Below are 23,354 nucleotides of genomic sequence, written 5' to 3' on the forward strand. Positions count from 1 at the left end.
GACCGACGGTGAGCAAAACGGAGGTCGGACGGCGGAGAAATCACCGTTTGAAGATTTTCGACCCCTCGCCGGAAAACGCTCCGATCCCGGCGCGTCGGTGGTCCGATGGCCGTGATTTTTGGTGGGTAGGCCGGACTTGAGGAGAGGATGCTGGGTGTATGGCGCGTGTACTGTACATCGGCCGGAATAGTGCCGATTCGCGGTGGCCGGCGGTGGAGGGGAAAAATCGCCGCCAAACTTCGGACGTCCGATCCGGGCGCGTCCGGCGGCCGTTCGCCGTGAAATTTGGAGGTTTTGCCGGAAATGAGGTGGGCAATCTGGCTGGCCGGCGCGTGTACAGTAACTAGGCCGGAAAAACGTGAAAATGGCCGGCGGCCGGCGGGTCCTCTCTCTCTCTTTCTCTCTCCTCTCTCTCTTTCTCTCTCTTCTCTCTCTTTCTCTCTCTTCCCCGAGAGTTTTTCAAAATTAAAACCCTGCGTGACACTGTTCATTCCACGTGGACCAATCAGAAACTGACACGTGGCGTTTCACTGTTCACCGACCCAAAAAAAATATTAAAATAATACGGTATCCGGTAAACTTCAAACGTCCATAACTTTTTAACCGGATGTCCGTTTTGAGCGTGCCGCTAGTCTGTGAACTCGTATCGACGAGCACTTCACAACCATGCATGAGTCAAAGCTCAATTCCCCATAAACAAAAAGTCAACTCCGACATCCCTTGGACAGTTTGGACCGCAACTTGTTTCGTCCATAACTTTCAAACCGTAGCTCCGTTTTCGACGTGCTACCAGTCTACGAACTCGTGGCATCGTGCACTTCGCCACGGTACCCTAGTCAACTCAAAATTCTCACCGAGTCAAAAAGTCAACTTTTGACCCCCTTCGGTCAACGGTCAACGGTCAACCTCGGTCAACGTGCACGGATTCCGGTGCGATTTGGGACGGGGTGTTACACAATGTCCCAAAATAACTCAACAACTCCAAAATTTCTAAAATTTGATACCAAATAATCCAATTATATTTTGAACCCTAATTGCCTGATATCCAAAATAGGGTTTTTCATCTGGAAGTCAATTTAATGGTATTGAACCCTCCATTGGATCCCAATAACACTTAATTACACTAGTCCAACTTCAATTTTGTCCAACTGTGTACAAATACAATTCATTTTTATCTGGTACTAAATTAATTGACTCCAAAATGGAAAAATTATCAAACAACATTCAAAATGCCTCATCATGGCCATAAGACGAAAGACCTATAAGACAAGGCATATGACAGTGTACTCATCTTGGTCCAAATGCCTCATCAGTGGCCAAATCAATTTGAAAATGTTAGCCAAAGATAGTATGTTTGGATCTTACAAATAGTGAAGAATCTTAGAAAAAAAGATCGGGAAAGAGTTCAGAAAGTCCAAAATAGGGGCTGCAGAGGCATGGGGTAGGCTAAAGTGGCTAATAGCCAAACTCTAATGACCCGATTAAAGTGTTGTCATTGGCTTTGCCAACCTAATCTGGGCACGTTCGATGGTAGTTTCATTTAAAAATCCAAGGTTTTGGTCGCAAGCATGTGGCCTTGTTGGCTTGCCAGCATATGCCATTGCCTAATGCCTGAAGGAAGGTCAAATGAAGATGAACCGATTCATTATCTAAACGGGTCAATCAAGTTCAATTCAAGTCTGGGAGGTTTTTTAGGACTTTTGGAATTCATTTAATGATGGCACGCATCCTTGTAGATATATATAGACCTAGGGTCAATAAATAACAAAACTTCATGACTGGTTTGGACACAAATAAATATTAATTTTTGAAAAACCATAACTTTCCAATCATAACTCAGAATTAGGCATGCCATCAGTTTACGAATTTGTATCGATGAGCTCTATGCTATCGTGTTTTGGTCAAACCAAAATTCTTGACCGATAAAAGTCATACTTAGGGCCTATTCATAGTTTAACTAGTCAGTCTCGATTAAACCAAATAAAATTTAAATTATAGTTTCTAAGTTTCTAAAGGGTTCTCACAACTTACCCCTTAAAAAAATATTGTCCCTAAAATTCCTACCTTCACATTGAAAAAGGTGAGGACATTGACTTTATATTTGATCCTATAGCTCCCATATAGCCTTTCCTATCGAATTATTCCTCCACAAAACTTTCATGAAAGGTATAGTCATCGTACGAAGCTTTTGATCTTTATAGTCAAGAATCCACATCAATTGCTCTCCTTAGAAGATAAGTTCTTCCTCAACTGAATCTTCTGAGTCTCTAATAGATGTGAAAGGTCTTGTGCATACTTGTGGAGTATAGACATATGAAAAACATCACGAATCCAGGAGAGCTCAATCAATATAGCAAGTTGATAGGAAATGAGTCCAACCCTCTCGATGATCTCATATGGTCCAATGTACCTTGGACTTAAGTTTCCTCACTTCTCAAAACACATTATTCTTTTTCAAGGTGATATCTTTAAGAACACTCTATTTCCAACATCGAATTCATGATCTTTTCTTCTAAAATCTGCATAACTATTTTGTCTATCTTGAGATGCCTTTACCTTTGCACGAATGATCCTAAATTTATCGATTGTACACTTTACATAATCAGGACGTGTGGGTTACCAATTACTAACTTCATTCAAACATATAGGAGTCCTACATAACTTCCCATACAAAGCCTCATAAGATGTCGTATTAATGCTTAAATGATAAATGCTAGATGTACTTTGCCAAAAGAGGTGAGACTCCCAAGTCCCCCTTGAACTGTAGTACACAAGATCTTAATATATTCTCTATAATCTATATAGTCTTCTTTAACTGCCCATCTATCGATGGGAGGAAAGCAGTACTAACATGTAGCTTAGTACAAACTACTTACAAACTCTCCCGAAACCTAGAGATGAGCCAGGTGACCATATATGAGATAATAAATGCAATAACTCTATGTAAGCACATAATCTCCTTCGCATAAAGCTTGGCCAAATCCTATAATTTATAATTCTCACAAATCAGAAGAAATGTGTAGACTTCATAATTGATCAACAATCACCTAAATACCATAGTGACCTTCTTGAGTACGAAGGAGCTTGAGCAAAATGTCTATGGTAATATGCTCCCACTTCCACACTAGAATAAATAGGGTTGCAAATGTCTTAAAGGTTTTTGTCTCTCTGCCTTCACCAGTTGACATACCAAACACCCGAATATATAATCTTTAACCTCCATTTTCATCCTTGACCACCAATAATACTCTTGTAAGGTGCAATACATCTTGTTGCTACTAGGATGCATAGTATAAGCTGAGCTGTACATCTCATCAAGAATCCCCCTCTTAAATCCCCTATTTGCAGGAATGCAAAGTTTGATGCCAATAATCAAAGCTTTATCATCTCTAACCGTGAAGATTGTAGTCGAACCTTCTGCCACCATGCCTCTCAACTTCATTAAAAAGGAATCATAAAGTTGTGCATCACGAATGCAATCAATAATTATAGCTCAAACTTGAAAATTAGCTAAAAGAGCCACATGTGGATCTATCCTTAATACAATTCACAACTTCTACAACTCTACCATCACAGGAAGCTGCATGATCTGCAGCTGTGCCAAAGAATCTATAGCCTTTCTAATCAATGCATCGCCAATCACGTTTGCCCACTAAGATGGTAATTAATAGTGCAATCATAATCCTTAAATAGCTCAATTCATCTCTTTTACCTTAAGTTTGACTCTTTCTATGTAAATAGATACTTAAGGCTCTTATGGTATAGATAGGACAAGTAGCTCCATACAAGTAATATCTTCATGTCTTCAAATCAAATATCACTAGTGTAAGCTCCAAGTAATGAGTGGGATAATTCAACTTATGCTTCTCCAACTGCTTATAAGCATGAGTCATTACCCTCTTATGCTACATCAATACACATCCTAAGCTGAGAATCATCATTGTAAACCTTAAATCCTTCATTTTTTTCTAGTAAAGTCACCAAAGTCAACTTCTTCTTCAACTTTTGGAAACTTTGCTTAGATTTTTTAGTCTATACAAACTCCTTTCATGCTTAGATAGTGAAATATTTCTGTTATCTTAGAAAACCCCTCAATGAACTTGTGGTGATACCCCACTTTGCACCTTAGTCACTATATTAAGCTACTTCCACTTCAACACCACTTCCACCTTCCAAGAATCCACATAAATGCTATGAGAAAAAATGACATGCCCGAGGAAACCCACTCTACAAACCAAAACTCACACTTGCTAAACTTCGCATACAACTGATGCTTCCTCAAAATCTACAACACCAACCTCAGATGCTCTCATGCTCCTCATCATTCTGAGAATACACTAAGATATCATTAATAAAAACTATGACAAATCAAATCAATCCAAGAACAGTTGTCCATGAGCTCCATGAATGCCATAGGAGCATTGGTCAACTCAAAGAACATCACCAAAAACTCATAGTGTCCATTTCGAGTCTTGAAAATAGCCTTAGGAATATTATTTCATAATATTCAACTAGTGATACCCTAATGTCAAACCAATTTTGGAAAACATTTTGGCACCTTGTAGCTGAACAAACAAATCATCAATACACAATAAAGGATATAATTTTTGCATGGTAATTGAGAGGACCCTTCCAGATTTACCTATTAAAACCTTAGGATGGCACCGACTAAGGGAAACCCCATTGGAAATTCTATAGAACATCTAATAGCATCTCGCCTATAAATTAAACTCGCCAATATTCCCTTTACAGAAAACTCATTCTGAAAATATGCATCCGCTTTATTCTTCTCACTTTACTACAAGTTCTACAAATTATAGGACTTCAATAACCACAGCATACAAATACATATGTAAGAAATAATTATTAAACTATAAATACCTTTAGAGGTATCGAAACCCTTTCCGGAGTTTGCTACTTGGACCCTAAATAGTCCTGACTATTCCTAAGTCCTTACTCAGCATGGGACATATGTTCTTTTACAGCTCATGGCACCCAAACCACCCATTTATTTCAGTCTCACATTTCTACAGTACTTCATGAACACATTAAAGGCATAAATATAAATAGGAAGATAATAAAAACCAATAATAATAATAATGAAAATAACAACAACAACAACAACAACAACAACAACAACAACAGCAACAACAACAATACTAATAATTATAATAATAATACAACCTCTCAAGAAATTTGGATAACCTGCCAAACGCTACTATATTTTCTCAAAGGCTATCATATTTACTTAAAGACTGTAAGACTTGTTTGAAGGTTACCATACCTACTTGAAGGCTATGATACCTGCTCGAAGATTATCATACATGCCCAAAGGCTATGATACCTATCTAAAGACTACCATACTTGCTCGAAAGCTACAATATCTGCTCGAAGTTTACAATACCTATTCGAAGGCTACTATATCTACTCGAAAGCTACGATTCCTGCCTAAAGGCTACAATAACTTCCCAAAAGTTACCATACCTATTCAAAGGCTTCAATACATGTTTAAAGGGTACAATACTTACCCAAAGGTTACCATATCTACTCAAAGGCTATAATACCTGCCTAAAGGCTACCATACCTGTTCGAAAGCTATACTACCAACCCGAAGGTTACCATACCTGCACAAAAGCTATAATACCTACCTGAAGGCTATGATACCTCCAAATTTATTAAGTCATCAAATTCGAACAAATACAACAATTATGCAATGACAATGATGATGATGATGATGATAGTAATAATAATAGTAATAATAATAACCATAATCATAAATGGTAAAATAGAACTAAAATTGATAAAAACATGACATAACCCACACACTCATAGGGCATCCAATGTACCCTAAAGTACACTAATGCACGGTCTATGATATCAGCTGTCCATAGGTATACTACTACCAATACGGCCAAGGGTGGTTGCCTATAATGGCTATTTCATCCACTGATCTTGTTAGAAGGAAAAATATGATACTAAGTCATTCATGACCAAACTGGGTTATTGCCCTTGTACAATGCAGTACACCTTAACATAACGTAATATATATAGATATATGTACATCAAAAGAACACTTGATGCACCATCGGTATATCAGTCCTACCAAGTGATGTTGTGCATCCCAAACACAACTTGACAGATGGGAGGGAGAAGAAAACCTACATGAGGCCCTATCAACATTCTAATGGTGCCAGTGCTAAATAACATGTCATCCTATGGCCAAGAAGGGGTGGCTAATGCTATCATCACAAAATACCTATCTATCCTCACTCATTTTAGCTCCCATAGGAATGGTAAACCTACCTTCCTTCAGTCGTGGGGAAAGTAGTTGATGCTATCATTGTAAAATACCTATCTACCCTTGCTCACCATAGCTCAAAAGGGATGACCATGTATATAACTTGCACACTAATAAATAGAAAATAAATAAATAGTAGTCTCATACGAAAAAAGAAAATATACAATACATTAGTAACAAAAATGTGATGAAGATGAAGATGAGATAACAATGAACTATATGAAAGTGATGATAAAACTTTGCTCAAACTAATATACAACAACTATCAATCGAGGCCAAAGGGAACGGTTTAAAGTACAAAACTATAAGACAAGCTTAATGAGTGAACAAGTAAAATATTATGAAAATAAAAATTATTCTCAAAAATCCTTTCTTTCAAGAGCTCACTTTCATTTCTTGAAAACTCCCCTGTTTTAACAAATAAAATTTCACAAAAGCCATATTTATTCCCAAAAATAGCAATTTCGTAAACCATTGAATAAGAAAATTAAAATCAGATAGTATTCATCACCCTATATATAATTAATATTCTTCATCTTATATATAATTAATACTTTTACGAATCATAATTTATTAATATCAGTAATCAAATACATATATATAAATATATATTGCAACCATAGTATACCAACAATATCCCCATCGTCGACTATTGGAGATGGGGAAATTATCAATGCAACCCTCAGCGTCTCAGAGGTATAGCAGATTGCTACCTCCCATCAAGTCTCAAGAATCATGTGATCAAAAAAGGAGTAGTCAAATAAAGCATGCATAATCATAATCCAACAAATCTATATTCATGGTACGATACGGTATACAATAATTTACAACTCCTTATTCAACTTATAACCTTAAATATGTACAAAATTTATCAAATAGTACCTACAATTATCATATCAAATATTCTCACAAATAGTAACATGAGCATATAAATATATATATATATATATATACTTATATGGCCATATACCAAAATTTATTTATGCCAAACCAATCATTCTATTATACTATAATATGATAAATCAAATAATTTATTCATAGCATGTAATAAAGCATATGATTTAAATAATTTCAAAATAAGAATAATAATAAAATCATTTATATATCATATAAATTCAAAAACATAATTTCCAAAGTCATTTCAGAAAATAAATTTCACTCACAAATCATAGCTTAAACCAGTACTTCCATAAGATCACCTTCAATCTCAATCTCAGTGTCTAAAATAATAATCAAAATATTCTTTTAGGCTTCAAAATAAACCAATAACAACTTTAAAATTTCTAAAATTGGACACTGAACAGTCCAATTATACTGTATGCCGTAATTGCCTGATACAAATTGGACACTGAATAGTCTAATTATACTGTGAGCTTTAATTGCCCAATATCTACAATAGGGATTTTTCACCCAAAGGCCAATTTAATGAAACTGAATCTTCCATTAGGTCCCATTGACACCTAATTACACTAAGCCAAAATTAATTTTGTCAAAATTTTCTAATAGTGTCCAAAAAAGTCCAATTTTATCCAGTATTAAACTAAAATTAAAAAAATATCAAACAATATCCAAAATTTATAAACTTTATATCGATATAAGATGAGGAATACGATGGCATACTCGCCCTAGTCCAAAAGCCTCATTGGCATCCAAACTTGGTGTCTTCAAATCTTACAAATGATGGGGAATCTCATAAAACAGAGATTGAGAATAAGTTCAGAGGTTCCAAAATAGGGGGTATAGATAGGGGTGGGCTAAAATGGTCAGAAAACCGTCAAACTCCTACGACTCAATTGAAGCACCACCAACCCGACTTAGGCACATCCAACAACGATTCTAGTTGAAATTCAAGAGTTTTGGTCACCAGTGTGTGGCCATAATGGGTGGTTGGCTTGTGTCATCATCTGGTGGCCAATGGAAGGTTAAATGGCTACTACTCAATTCATTGTCTAAACAGGTTGAACGGGTCCAATACTTAAAAAGTTTATAGAATCATAACTTTCCAATCGTAACTCAAAATTAGGTGTGTCGTTAGTTTACAAATTCATAAGGATAAGTTTTATGCCATGCTATACTGTTACAACCAAAATTCCTAACCAATGAAATGTCAAACTTAGGGCCCATTTACAATTTAATTAATCAATCCAGGTCAAAATAAATAAAATTTAAATTCTAATTTTAAATTTTAGGACTAGTCATCACATTGGGATTATTTGCATTTTGGTATTCCCGAGAATGAAGTTTTCATTCATAATCATGAATTAGTAACTACATCTAATCTCCAAAAAATCCTAGTTGTTTCAAACTTCGTCTTTTTGGAATGGAATTTTTAGGCTGAGAAGCAAAAGAGGGAATCCACCTGAGGAGGTGCTCGCATCTGATTAGCTAGTTGGTGGTGTAATAGATTACAAAGGCAATGAGCAGTAGTTGGTCTGAGAGGATGATCAACCACATTGGGACTGAGACACGGCCCAAACTCCTATCGGATGTGGCAGTAAGGAATTTTTCATAATGGGCAAAAGCCTGATGGAGTAATGCCGCATGGAGGTAGAAGGCCTATGGGTCATGAACTTCTTTTCCTGAAAAAGAAACAATGACGGTATCTTAGGAATAAGCATCGACTAACTCTATGCTAGCAACCATAGTAATACAAAGGTTGTAAGTGTTATTTGGAATGATTGGGCATAAAGTGTGTGTAGGTGGCTTTTTAAGTTCACTGTTAAAATCCTAGGGCTCTCCCACTCTAGTTGCTGTTTTTCATTCTGTTACTTTGAAAGTAGCTGCTTCAGCTTCAACCACTTGAATTTTTTATATTCCTTTTCTATTACTATTAGTCATTTTGGAACTAAGAACACTTTCTCATATCCATAGGAATGACCATGATAGAACATCCTGAATAATCAACACGTTTGCCAGCAAAGTCTCACGAAATCTTCCTGGCTCAAAGCAGTTGGGAAATATTCAAATGCCTAAAAAAGCTAGCTATATCAGGCATGGCCATCTCCTATAGTGTGATGGGCGATGTGTATAAGCCTTGCTCTTGCAATTAGGTTGTTACAATTAAGGGTTGGATGTCTAATTGTCTAGGTGGTAATGATAGTATCTTGTGCTTGAACTGGTGGCTCACTTTTTCTAAGTAATGGGGAAAAGGACCAAAACATGCCATTGAAAGATTTTACTAAGACAAAGATGGGTTGTTAAGAATGTAGAGGAGGTAGGATGGGCAATTGGATAAATCTAGTATGGATCGTACATGGATGGTAGTTGGAGTCGGTGCTCTTATAAGGTTCCCTCATCTGGGATCCCTAGGGAAAGGAATTAAGTTGGCCTTTGTGAACATTTTGATGCACTATCTCCTTTCAACCCTTTGAGTGAAATGTGCAAAAGGAAAGAAAATCCATGGACCGACCCCATCATCTCCATCCCGTAGGAACTACAAGATCATGCCAAGGACGCCTTTAGCATCTAGGGTTGTGGCCCGACCATAAAACCTTGTTCAATAAATGAAATGCATTAGTTGTCCACTTTTAAGTTGGACAGTAAGGGTCGAAGAAGGATAATCACTCATTCTTAAAACTAGCATTCTTAAGACAAAAAGTCGGGTGGAAAAGAGGGGAAAGCTCTTTATTCCTGATTATCCTGTAGTTAGATCCCCCGGAACCACAAGAATCCTTAGTTAGAATGGGATTCTAACTCAACACATTTCAAGATTTTGAGAAGAGTTGCTTTTCGGAGATCACAATATGATGAAAGTTGTAAGCTATGTTTAGGGAGAGTTATTATCTATCGTTGGCCTCTAGGTAGAATAAGTAGGGGGCCTGAGAGGCGATGGTTTACCCTGTGGTAGATATTAGAGGTTCAAGTTTGCTTATCTCCAACTTATAAACTTAGCCGATACAAAGCTATATCATAGCACCAAATTTTTCTGATCCCGTAGTTTGATCTATGCTATGATTTAGCATTCATGGACATTGATAAGATCTTTCCATTAAATAGCACCTTAGGAAATGGCATAGCCTTAAAGTTAAGGGTGAGGTTCAATTGAGGAAAGGCTTATGTGGATACCTAGGCACCTAGAGACAAGGAAGTGTGTAATAAACGGCATAATGCTTTAGGGAGTTGAAAATAAGCATAGATCTTTAGATTTCCAAATAGGTCAACCTTTCAAACTACTGCTAAATCCATGGGTAGGCAAGAGAAAATATAACGAACTGAAACATCTTAGTAACTAAAGGGAAAGAAGGCAAAAATGATTCCCTTAGTAGTGGTGAGTGAAATGGGAGCAGCCTAAACCATGAAATTGTGATTATAGGAGAGCAATACAAGCATCGTGCTGGTAGGCAAAGCGGTGGAGTGTTACACCCTAGATAAATAGAGTCCAGTAGCTGAAAGTATCACTAACTTATACTCTAACCCGAGTAGCATGGGAGACATGGAATCCCGTGGAAAGACTAAATACTCTAGGTGACCAATAGTGAAGTAGTATCGTGAGGGGAGGATGAAAAGAACCCCCATCGGCAAGTGAAATAGAACATGAAACCATAAGCTCCAAAGCAGTGGGAGGAGACTAGGGCTTTGACCGTGTGCCTGCTAAAGAATGAGCTAGCGATTTATAAGCAGTGGCCTGATTAAAGGAACCCACCAGAGTTATAGTGAAAGCGAGTCTTCATAAGGCAATTATCACTGCTTATGGATTCAAAATTAGGTGATGTATCCATGACCAGGATGAAGCTTGGATGAAACTAAGTGGAGGTTCAAACCGACTGATCTGAAGAATCAGTGGATGAGTTGTGTTAGGGGTGAAATGCCACTCGAACCTAGACTAGCTAGTTTTCCTTTAAATGCGTTAAGGTGTAGCAGTTGACTGGACATCTAGGGATAAAGAACTATTTTTGATTGGATGCAAGAGTTGTGCCAAATCGAGATAAACTTTGAATACTAAATATGACCTCATAATAATATGGTCAAGGTCAACCATTAAGATGATGGGGGATAACCTTCACTGTTGAGAGAGAAACAGCCTGGATCACCAACTAAGGGCCCTAAATGATCATTTAGTGATAAAGGAGGTAGGAGTGTAGAGACAGTTAGGAGGTTTGCCTAAAAGCAACCACCCTTGAAAGAGTATGTAATAGCTCATTGATCGAGCACTCTTGCACTGAAGATGAATGGGGCTAAGTGAATTAGTGAGGCTATAGGATGTAAAAATGCATTGGTAGGGGAGCATTCTGCCTAGAGGGAAGCACCCGCAAAGGCAATGGTAGGTGAAGTGGAAGCGAGAATGTTAACTTGAGTAACCCAAACATTGGTGAGCATCCAATATCCTGAAAACCTAAAGGTTCCTTTGCAAGGTTTGTCTACGGAGGGTGAGTCAAGGCCTAAGATTAGATCAAAAGGCGTAGTTGATGGACAACAAGTGAATATTCCTGTACTACTCTTTATTGGTCGTGAGGGATGAAGGAGGCTAGATTAGCCGAAAGATGGTTATCGGTTTAAGGATGCAAGATGCCCTTGCTTTTTCAAGGTAAGAAAGGGTAGAAAAAATGCCCCGAGACAATGTTCGAATACCAGGTGCTACGGCGCTGAAGCAACCCATGCCATACTCCTAGGAAAAGCTTGAACAACCTTCAACAAAAGGGTACTTGTACTCGAAACTGACATAGGTAGGTAGGTAGAGAATACCTAAGGGTGTGAGACAACTCTCTCTGAGGAGCTTGGCAAAATAGCCCTATAACTTCGGGAGAAGGTGTGCCTCCTTACAAAGGTGGTCACAGTGACCAGGAATGAGCAACTGTTTACCAAAAACATAGGTTTCCGAAAAGTCGTAAGATCATGTAAGGGGGGGTGACGCTTGCCCAGTGTTGGAAGGTCAAGGAAGTTGATGACCTGATGACAGGGGAGCCAGCGACTGAAGCCCCGGTGAACAAGGCAATAACTATAATGTTCTTAAACTATTTCTTTTTAAGAACCAAAAATTTTTTATGCCAAAATAATAGATGCCAAGAAAAGCAAAAGTCCTTGGATACGTAATGGATTGAAAAGATAAGTTCAATTGAAAATTTTAATTCAGCAATCATTATAATTATAGATGATACTGACAAAAATAGAGTAACATAATTAAGAAATCAATTCATTATCTAGGACATCTACTCCTCCTGAAAGTTGGAATCAATAGATTCCTTTGAATCGAAAAGAGTTTTCATCCTATTTTACCATATAGAAGAGATATTTCGGATTCTCGCATGGGATAATCACTTTTTTTTTTGTTTTTTTTTTTTAGTATCTACTTGTTGTTATTTAATAATTCTAGCAATTGGATTTATAGGCTTATTTTGATTTTAAATTCTAATTGGAATATTCAAATGATTTTTATTAAATGACTATTCATTTATTGTATTTTCATGTAAATGGGGGCAAAAAAGCTTTCTGGAAAAATGTTGGTTCGATTTGATGTTGCTTAGGAGGGGGTTAGAATATAGGTGTAGGTTAAGTAAATCAATGGATAGCTTTGGTGGTCCTATTAAAAATGAAAATACCAGTATAAATAAAAATCCGATTATAAATCATATGAGTAAAAAAATTTCTAATGGGATTGAGAATAACAATTAGAGTTACAGTAATGTTGATCATTTAGTCAGCAGGGCAATCCAGTCATATATTTAATTACACCTAGATATGTTTGCAAGTGAGATAATTGTCTTTTCAACATAGCCACATCCCTTTCTAATCCTAAGGCAAATAGAATTGATTAATCCTAAGGTAAAGGGTCGAGAAACTCAACACCTTCGCCACCCCTGCTGTGAGTTCTCCCTCCTATTGTTGCAAATCATTAATTAATTTGTATGACCATCAAGGAATTTTTTTAATAATTTCTTTTAGTCCAATAGGTTTTTTTTTTCCCTAATTTTTTAATTGTTAGGGTCATCAAATAGAAATTTATAATTTTTTTTCAACCTCTTGCAATTTAGGCTTAGTTTTTAAAAATAATTATTTATACCTTCAATTTTTTAATAAAATGTAAAAAAAAGATAAATCCGAGAAAATATTTACGATTGTAAATGGGACACAACTTCATTTTAGAGGATAAAAATGTAAGTCAATTTTATTTTAATACTCTTGACTTTTAAAGTTTGTAACTTATTCTCTCAATTTTCAAAAGTAGCAAATAGACCTTCAATTTTTCAACGTGCTGTAAATCGGTCAAATCTCCAATTTAATAAATGGATAGGTAACAATTCCATTCATGTGAGTTTCATGCGACCTCATCCCACAACCCAAATATGAAAAAAAAAAAAAAAAAAAAAAAAAAAAAAAAGAGAAAAAAAGAAAAAAAAGGAAAAACAAAAGGAAAAAAAAAAAAAAAATGCCACCACTTAACACCATCCCTATGGGCAAAACGCAACGCTATCTCTATGCGCAAAATCGTTACTGTGTGTGTCAAGCTAAAGATCAGATCAATTTGTAGTAAATTAAAAAATTTTAATTTACTCTCTGTTAACAAATTAAAAATTTTTAATGTTTAAATCATTATTTTTGAAAATTGAAGATCTAAATCATTTAATATGTATAAAATTACATACATGTAAATTTTAGTAGCCAAACCGATTTGAGTCATTTTAAAACTGATCAACATACATGAATTTAACAGCCCCATACATGAAAACATTATTTAAAAAAAATGAAAACGGAAGTGAGATATGTATATGTAACGGCCAATAGCAGGCCAAGTTTCATTTCATTTATATAAATGCTACATATATATTCACAACATAAATAATTATAAAATTAATGTTTCTTAATCAGTAACAAAACCATCTAATATTTACAGGTTTAAATGACAAAGACCGACTTTCATTGTCTCATTCAACAGAAAACAAAAAGGGCAACTTTATAATACATGCTTTCTAGACTTGGAAGTATATAATAGGTAATTGGGTTAAATGGGTGTTAAATATTTGTGGCAGTGATCCAAATCCAACTAGAACTTTGGATGACCATTTGGTGAGTGATGCCTAGTGTGTATCTCTCTTTTTGCACTAAGCCTTGCTTGAATTTGGGCTTCACTTTCAATAGCTTCCTGAATATTTTTCTGGACCGTATTGCAAAGATCATCAAGCGCCAACACTGGGAATGGCTCTTCAATAAGAACACCAACCTACAGAAATTAGTAACCAGACACATTATAACTTATGCTTAATTAAACTCATAAAACATGCCGACCCCCCACCAAAACACCCCACAATTTAACGTTCAAGTTTCAATTTGTAGCATTTTGATCCAATTGGATTTGTCGATTAATGGCAGTTAAAAGTTTTTTATGATCACTTCACCAATATTAAAATACAATTCGATGCAACATAAGCCCTCCAATTTCAAGTTGTTGCAGCATAGATCCTCTAGTTTCATAAATTTGTATTTTACCACACTCAAATGTGGATACCTCATTATTAATCACATTGGTCAAAAAATTCAATTGGATCAAAATGGAACAAACCGAAACTTGAATGCTAAACACAATGTTTTAAACTTGAAGGTCCAACGTGCAATTTTTTCTGACTAAAGAGTACTAGATTGCAAACAACCCTGAACCCATATATATAGCTTTGAAGATTCCAACTCTACTACATAATTAAGCAAAAAAACCAACAATAAAAACAGCAGTAACAAAAGTGGCAGGAATCACAAGAAAACTTATATGAGTTTGAAAACAACTAAATTAGAGAGAGAGAGAGAGGCATACTTCTTCGATGCAGAATAAAGAAGCAGCACTAACAAAAGTAGCAGGAACAACAATCCAGTGGCAATCATCCCAAAGTATTATGGGGAGAGTCAGATGCCAGAGGATTAGAAATCTCGAAGTCAACCGCGTATATGAAAGAGGGATTGGAGTACCAATCAGTTGTTCACACACACCGATTCCTTCATGGAAACAAGAAATATTTGCTTCCTACAAAATGTTGAGGAAAATTAACAAGATACTCTGTTTCTTCTTCAGTTATGTGCATGTCATTGCGAAATAATAAATAAATAAATAAAAGTTGGTTTGCTTCCAAACAAAATTAACTCCACAATTGGGCATCATAAAAAGTTGATTTCAAAAGATTGTCATATCGAATTGAATCGTCAATTTTCTTAATGAGACATAACAAAGAAATGATCAGAAATAGTGTTAAGAAACTTTCTGAGCTAGAATTAATGGATGAGACTGTAATTAATCCAAGAAGGGATTTACCAATGTATTTCTTCTCGATTCTTCCAACCTTAGTAGTTGCAGGGTCTGTGAGATGAACTCAATAATGCAGCGGGGTCGATGTTTAGAATTCAGAACCACCGATAAATCATCTAATTCGAGTAGATTGTGGAGGTCTTGTTGAATATCTGAGCCATAAATTACATGACACTGCAAATTAAGAAGTCTGTATCACTAATTATGCAAATAATATGGAGCTAGATATAGTCCAGCATGTTACACAAACCGAGTTGAGTTTTTTCTGCAACATGGAAAATTTATGAGAAAATGATTTTGTAACACCAAAATTTTGATATATCTTGAAACAACTATCCTTGCAATCTCTTCACCCCACACAAATCTACAACATCAAACATGAACCAAATTTGCTTTCCAATTTTCCAATTGATAATTTATTCTTTTCTTTTTTGTCTTCAACATATCAAATTGTGGGAACTGGGATTTTAATTTTGGATTATTCAAACGACGGTAGATTCACCACCAAATTTTTGGACTCCTGCCAGTAATTTTGAAGAACTTTAAATTTGCATTCATTATTTCTTAACCGAGGTTAAGCAAAACCGCCTATAATCTTGTAATATAGTGTAGCAAATACAGCTATGTACCTACACATATACATATAGAAATTTTCTAATAGGTGTCATCGCTCAATTTATGCTAGGCGGCAGACCCTATTATATGTAATCCATGAAATATTTCACCTAAATGCCAAATGAAACCTAGTAGAATAAAATTTTATATACGTGTTTTTTGTTTTTTTTTTTTTTCCCTCTTTTTTTTATTTTTAATATCCAATTTCGCATTTTCTAACTCACTTGATTAGAGAGTTACAAGCTAATGATAACAGTCTAGTAGAGAAAGCATTAATAAAAGACTTAATAAATAAAATCGAGAGCACCAAATTCAATTGACCTTAAGTGCAACCGGAAACGCCATTATATACTGCAAAAGCGCGTTCTTGAGCGGAGCATCAGAAGAATTGGCAACCCCAGCAATCACCTGCCTTGCAAAATCATTAGTCCCCGAAACCACCTTAGTCCATGCCTTCCTCCCTTCCTCGAACCTCGAGTACGATGCCTCCGTCCTGAACACCAACAGCAGCGCCAAAGCCGGCGCCGTCAGCTGGTACGGCAACGACGAGGCCCGCAACACCGGAAAAAACTCCGGCAACCAATTCTCAAGAACCGCGGAATTATAGCTCGCGATCACCACTGCAACCAAGGTGAAGACGATGACAGGAGGTACCAAAGACAGGATGACCCGCGAGGAGAGGCTCGAAAGCAGGTGCCGGACATGGCGGAGGGAGCTCCTATGGTGAACCCATTTCTCATGGCTGTACAGAACTCGGTTCTGCCGCATTCCTCGCTCTTTTACTTGGTCGGCCCAGTCGGGAATCGCGCGGAGGATGGAGACTAGGGTTTGGGAAGAAGAGGAGGAAGAGGAAGATGATGGGGTTGGAGGGTCTGAGCAGCAGAGGATTTGGAATGAGATGGTTCTGGGTTTGGAGGGAAGGGCTGGAAGATGTAAATTTAAGAACGGTTTTGGGGTAAAGTTGGAATAGAGTTTGATGGGTTTTGTGGGTCGTATCATTTCTGAGAGTTGGGTTTAGGGTTAGGGTTTGGTAAGAGAGGGAAGAAGAAGAGAGCATATTCAGGCTGCAGAGACTGAACGAGAGTGAGAGTGAGAGTGAGGAAGAGAATGTTGGTTGGAAAAACGGTTATTTTTGTGGAGGAGGTTTTTACACATTTAAAATTTTGTTGGATTAAACAAAAATTCTAATATTGCCATAATTACAATATATTTAGCACTTTTGTGGTGACAGGCTCTGTTTGGTCGTTTGATCTAACGGATGATGGGTGTGATGACTGTGATTTTTGTTTTAAGTTGGTCCATTTTCTTATAAATGAAATTTTTACTTTTCTTTAAAATATTAATAAAAAATTTGTGAAAAAGCAAAGTTGATGAATTTTATAATATAATATATTAAATAGGGAATTGCTATGAAGTCAGATTTCTCACACGGTATGGAGTGAGATTCCGTTACTCTTAACTCTTGTTTGATTTGCACTGTACATTTATTTTAAAAAAAAAAAACTTGCTGTTGCTTTGCCTAGGTTAAATGAAACAGAGCGTGGCACCTATTTTCAAAAAAAAAAAAAAAAAAAAAAAAAAAACAGAACACGAAACTGCAGAGAAGAGAAGCTCCCGCACCTCCAACTCCAGATCCAGAATCCCTAAACCAGCAGCAGCTCAAGCTCACTCTCGTTCTTCTCTGCCGCCCAACACCTCCAGCAGCCACCCCGCACCTCCAGCAACACAGCCACTTTCAGGTTCGTTCCTTCTCTTCCTCTCTCATTCTGCAATTTTTGGGTATCACCTCTACTATATTTTATTTTCTGATTGTAATTTTAATAAGACTATACAAGAGTTGGTTTTATAAATTTGTCCAGGTATGATGCATTACTGTATTTCTGTTCTAAGTAATTGGGATATGGAACTGCATAAAAGTTTTTCTGTCCTGTAGGTTGGGCGTCTCAACTGCATTCAAATATTGTGCATTCTGCTTCTCTTCACATCAGCTTTGTTGTTGCAACAATTTTTTTTGAGCTGCATTGCTGCTTATTGTTGTAGTCTTGTGTTGAACAAAATAGTCTTCTGCATCTTGCTTGGTGCAAAATAATGTCGGATTATACATGAATGCAAAAGAATGTTTGATAATTGCAGTGAATATAATTGATGCATTTATTGTATGGTTGTTTTTCCATCTATGTGAGTATAACAGTTCAAGTACAGAGATCTGTGGGCGAATGGTCTATGCGTTGGGTATAAGCTCCTTGTTGATTTTGAATACAGGTCATTTTATAATGTGAAGTGATTGCTGTTAAGTTGGATAATAGTATATAGAAATTTAGGTGCTTCTGTATTTGTATTATGTTCTAGCCCCTTCATTTGAGGAGCTAGTTTAATGATTTGGTCCTGGTATTGCTGGTTATGTTTTCAGTTTAATTATAATTGTTGTTTAATTTGTCTAAAAGGGTTTTTCTGCAGGTTATGTTTTTTTCTTTTCAACTATTGTTGCAAGGTGGGGATTGACATTTTTATCTGACCCCAGTTACTTTTGAGCAAATAATTTCTATTTAGTTTTCTTATTAATTCTTTAATTCCTTTGATACATATTTTCTGTTTTTGTTTATGGTTAATTTGATTCACCTAGAATGACGGGAGATGTGATGATAGCTTCTGACGCCCAGTTTTACTTGCATGGTTGATGTAATATGGTGTATTTCAATGATAATGATTATCCGATCTCTTCGGTTTTTGAACGTTCTCGTAGTTTTGTTTGAAGTTTTCTCTAGTTTTTAACTCTTTTTACTTCCAGTGTGTTTTAGTTAGTAATATGCAGCATGATATGAGAATGAATGCCCATCAGTTCTGCAGTTGAATGATGTATATTGGCATGCAATACCATGTCATATATGTTGCATATTTACGCTATATTACTTAACTTATATTCTTGTTTTTTTTTTTTTTTTTTTTTGCTACTGGATCTTCAATCTTGCCCCATGATGATATGTAAATTGGTATCCCCTTGACTGATAAAATTAGCTGGTAACTTGTACTGCATTGGTTGTTGATCACACAGGCTCCTCTTTGTTAGCAACTTTAATGACTTTGAGGCTTCCTTTTTCCGATAAAGTGGCAGATAACCTGGACTTTGATGATATGTCAACATCCAGTATAAATGAAAGTGCTTGGCAACAAAAGTGTGCTTGTGGTGGTTATATGAAACTGCAGATATCTCGTTCCGAAAAAAATCCAAATAGAAAATTTAGGAAATGCTATAATAATAAGGTACAAAAATTATATATGATATTGTGTTATGAAATTAGTGGATCAATTATTTATTCACCATATGAATGTTATGCAGGCTGGTAAATATTGTGGAAAGTTTGTATGGGATGATGAAATACATCGTACACATGGAAACATGAACAAAACGGAGACAGAAATGTTGATTAATGAAATGGTTAGTCTAAATAATAATGTAAGAGAGTTGAACTATACTGCCAAGGGTCTACTTAAAATCTTGACAGAAAAGCAGCAGCATCAAAGGAAAAGCGACTATGACTGGAGATTTCTAACTGTCATTGTTATAGCTACCATATCAATTTGTTATTTTTATAAGAATATGTAGATTTATTAGAAATGATATGTAATAATTTGTACTTGAAAGTATGTTTGACAATTATTAGAGGAATTTGAAGCAATGTGTAAAAATTGTAAAAATTGATATGTGTAAAAATTGTATTTGATATGTGTAAAAATTATTGAACGGTCATACACTGGCAATCAAATAGCAACTTTTATTTTAAAAACAAACAAACAATTACATAACATAGTTTATGAGCCGAAAAATATAAAAGCTATATAACTTAGTTTCCACAAACAAATGCTTACTATCAATATATATGTATATGAAAAATCAGTTTTTATATAATAAGATGAACTAACTTTTATATTTTTCAGATTTAAATATATAATAATAAAAATATAATTATAATTTGAATATGAATATGAATAATTCTACCGAAGTTGCTTTAAAAACTACAAAATGTGACACATTACACATAGGTCCAAAAACCAGCATATGTTTAAATAATCAAAGTGACCAAATTACACATAGTTCTCATACATTACACATAGTTTTGATACAACCAGCTTTCAAATTCATATTGATATTCATAATCTCCTATCAATCTTCATGGTCACACAGCTTCCACGATATGACAATTACGATCTTTTTGCACCATGTAAATTTGATCCTACAATAAAAATAACATTATGAGCATTCAAATTACTAGCATAATAAAACGTTTATGTCTAGTCATATAGAAGAAATTACCAGCATGAGAAGTTAAGTCATCATCTTCACTTGCCGAATTGGAATTGATGTCTTGGTCATTCATTGTAGATCTATATGATAAAAAAATAAAATATATATTACAAAGCTGAAAAATTATATGAAAAAAATTATCTTGCATATATAAAATTATTTTTTGCTTAATATATATATATATATATATATATATATCTAAGAGAGAATCTCATATATTTACCTTTCTTGCAACAGAGGACAATTCCTCTTATCGTGTTGCTGTCCACGAAGTCCACATCCTCGACAAAGGTGTGATTTTGAAACTAACATCTCTTTTGGATTTTTAAATCTTTTCCCACATCCTTTTGATCGTACATGTGACGGATTATTAATACTTGGAAGCTCTTTTGTACTTCTTTTGCTAGTTGTTTCTGGCACTGTCATTCCATCACCATTTATTTCTTTAATTTTACCACGTAGCAATTCAATCTCATTCAAAATAAATTTGGTACCCTCAACTATAAGAGATGCATCATCAATTAAATTAGAACAAGCTCGAGATAAACTTGCATGCCTAGTCACCAATGACATATCGTCATGGTCATTCATTTCTTGACCATTGTTATCCCACACTTCACCAGTTTTTACACTTTTTGTCCATCTCCTAAGAATGTATTCGCTTGGCAAAAACATGACTTGTTTAATTCGAAAGTAGGCTAATATATGTCTACATGGAATTCCATTAAAATTAAATAGCCTACAACTGCATGACACAGAATCTGAAAGTTTATTATATTTAAGCTGTCTATTCCTTGATGAGCAACTTCCACTAGCCTTCCGTACACTATAAAACATAGACTCATCATCCTCAAACGTGCAACTTAAGAAATACGCAGAACTTTCAAATAACTCATCTTGAAAAATTATAAAATTTCTCTTTGTGTAAATTTTCACCATTTGAGTCTCCATTGGGCACATAGTTTTCAACTTTGGTTGCTCATTCACATCAATATGATCTGCAACTAACTCATCATGTCTTTGATGATTAATAACTCTATTAAAACGTACAATAAAGTCCATCAATGAATTTTTGTTTGAGATGTACCTTTTGAAAAATGCATGTGAACTTTCTGCTCTTTGACTGCTCAACATTCCTGCATTATATATATGATTAAAATAAATAAGAACTCACTTGTTGTAGATTTCATACATTTGGCGCAACCATGTATTATCTCCCAAATTACTATTCTTCAACAACTCAGCCCAACTAGTCTCAAACTCTTCAATAGTCTCCGAGTTACAAATTATATTTTTGAACCAATGATAGTTATCTTGATAAACCATTGTATTTATCTTCTCCGCAAATTTATTCAAAATATGCCAGATACAGTATCGATGACAAGTTGATGGAAGAACTTGAGCAATGGCCTTCGTCATCGCAGGATCTTGATCCGTAATAATCACCTGAGGTGCATCCCTCGGCATTGCATCCAACAATTGATTGAATAACCAAATAAAAGATTCGGTTTTTTCACCACTCAACAAAGCACATCCAAAAATAACAGTTTGACCATGATGGTTTACTCCTACCAATGGAGCAAATATCATATCGTATTTATTCGTGTTGTAAGTTGTGTCAAACACTAATACATCACCAAAGAAATGATACGATCTCCTTGCAAAAGGATCTGCCCAGAAGCATCTAACAAGCCTGCTTTCTTCATCGAGTTCATACTTAAAGTAAAAGGTTGGATTTTTTTCTTCCTCAGAAGAAAAAAATTCAATTAACAATTCTGCATCATTATCTTTTTGTTCATCTCTCACCCTCTGTCCATAGTTCCTTATATCTTTCTCAACACATCCGATATTTTGAGGACCACCAGCTTCTATTTCTAGCACCCTTATTTGTTGACACATTGGAATATTTGCTTTTGATAACTGTTGGCTCAAACCTCTTTTTGCAGCTGATACAACTCTATGAGATCTTAACAAATGTATCTTGCTTGGAGTAGCAAGTGCATGGTTATCCTCTTCTACAAATTGACTAACAATCCAATTTGGTCCTGTTTGACTCTTAACCACTGTCATCTTAGCTTTGCAGCCAACTCGAACTAATCCTCGATTCCTTTCACCAGATCTTTGAACTGTATGTTTTTCTTTCTTCTGATAATGTTCATTTGTCTCTCCTTCCTTAAAACACACAAACTGTTTCCGTATTAGCTCATTTGTTCCTTTTTTTATCTTACTAGTACTCATTCTTGCACTAAATCCACATTCTCTTGCATATGCATTGTAAAATTGAAAAGCCTCTTCAATTGTTTGAAATTCATGTTTAACATTTGGCTTTTTTTGTTCTACAACTTGTGGAGTGTACAATTGAGTTCCAGTGTCGTCTAACATATTGCTGCAAGCAAATTTAGCTTATGTCATTCACATAGCTCTATGTCTATTCAAGAAATACAATGGCAGAAAAATCCAAAAAGCAAAGAAAATAACTATAGTCAAGAACCAAAACATTCACATAGAATTATATGAACCAAACTAATATGACATTAAAAATTTCGTACAGTAAATGTCACACCAATTGCCAAATGCATATCCATGTATGTATATGACTGAATTCACAAGAAACAAGTTTTTATTTCCTACCTTTCACGTAAAAACCATACACTGTACATTTAAGATTATGAGATTTAATGAATATTGGATTTCAAATAACATGCATGGCTGGTGAATTTCAGTTTAATTTTCATAGTTAAACTGAAAACATAACCAGCAACACCAGGACCAAATCATTAAACTAGCTCCTCAAATGAAGGGGCTAGAACATAATACAAATACAGAAACACCTAAATTTCTATATACTATTGTCCAACTTAACAGCAATCACTTCACATTATAAAATGACCTATATTCAAAATCAACAAGGA

The 23,354-nt window shown here is 35.5% G+C and overlaps 2 protein-coding genes across 2 annotated transcripts; both read right to left on the bottom strand.

The window, feature by feature from the left end:
* Window positions 1–14,000: 14,000 nt before the first annotated feature.
* On the bottom strand, window positions 14,001–17,298 carry LOC107409136 (voltage-dependent chloride channel 1, chloroplastic). Its single transcript, XM_048479911.2, has 4 exons — window positions 16,461–17,298; window positions 15,531–15,698; window positions 15,039–15,245; window positions 14,001–14,453 (listed from the first exon to the last, which is right to left on the bottom strand). The coding sequence occupies exons 1-4, from the start codon at window positions 17,136–17,138 to the stop codon at window positions 14,277–14,279; spliced, it is 1,230 nt and encodes a 409-aa protein (XP_048335868.2). The 5' UTR covers window positions 17,139–17,298; the 3' UTR covers window positions 14,001–14,276.
* A 4,314-nt stretch (window positions 17,299–21,612) lies between these two features.
* LOC132804503 (protein FAR1-RELATED SEQUENCE 5-like) lies at window positions 21,613–22,824 on the bottom strand. The gene is made up of 2 exons (XM_060818915.1): window positions 22,249–22,824; window positions 21,613–22,188 (listed from the first exon to the last, which is right to left on the bottom strand). Exons 1-2 carry the CDS (start codon window positions 22,822–22,824, stop codon window positions 21,613–21,615), a joined length of 1,152 nt encoding a protein of 383 aa, XP_060674898.1.
* Between the last annotated feature and the right edge of the window lie 530 nt (window positions 22,825–23,354).

The sequence above is a fragment of the Ziziphus jujuba genome, chromosome 7 (genome assembly GCF_031755915.1).
Source record: "Ziziphus jujuba cultivar Dongzao chromosome 7, ASM3175591v1".
Classification (NCBI taxonomy): domain Eukaryota; kingdom Viridiplantae; phylum Streptophyta; class Magnoliopsida; order Rosales; family Rhamnaceae; genus Ziziphus; species Ziziphus jujuba.

Bases quoted from the DNA above. Each gene is read 5' to 3' on its own strand.
- LOC107409136 (XM_048479911.2), bottom strand. From the start codon at position 17,138: ATGATACGACCCACAAAACCCATCAAACTCTATTCCAACTTTACCCCA. The intron at 15,699-16,460 runs GTCAATTGAATT...CTTAATTTGCAG, and splicing joins CGTTTCCGGTTGCACTTAAG to TGTCATGTAATTTATGGCTC. The intron at 14,454-15,038 runs GTATGCCTCTCT...TAATTTCTGTAG, and splicing joins CTTTATTCTGCATCGAAGAA to GTTGGTGTTCTTATTGAAGA.
- LOC132804503 (XM_060818915.1), bottom strand. From the start codon at position 22,824: ATGTTAGACGACACTGGAACTCAATTGTACACTCCACAAGTTGTAGAA. The intron at 22,189-22,248 runs GTGAGAGATGAA...TTTTCTTCTGAG, and splicing joins TAAGGAACTATGGACAGAGG to GAAGAAAAAAATCCAACCTT.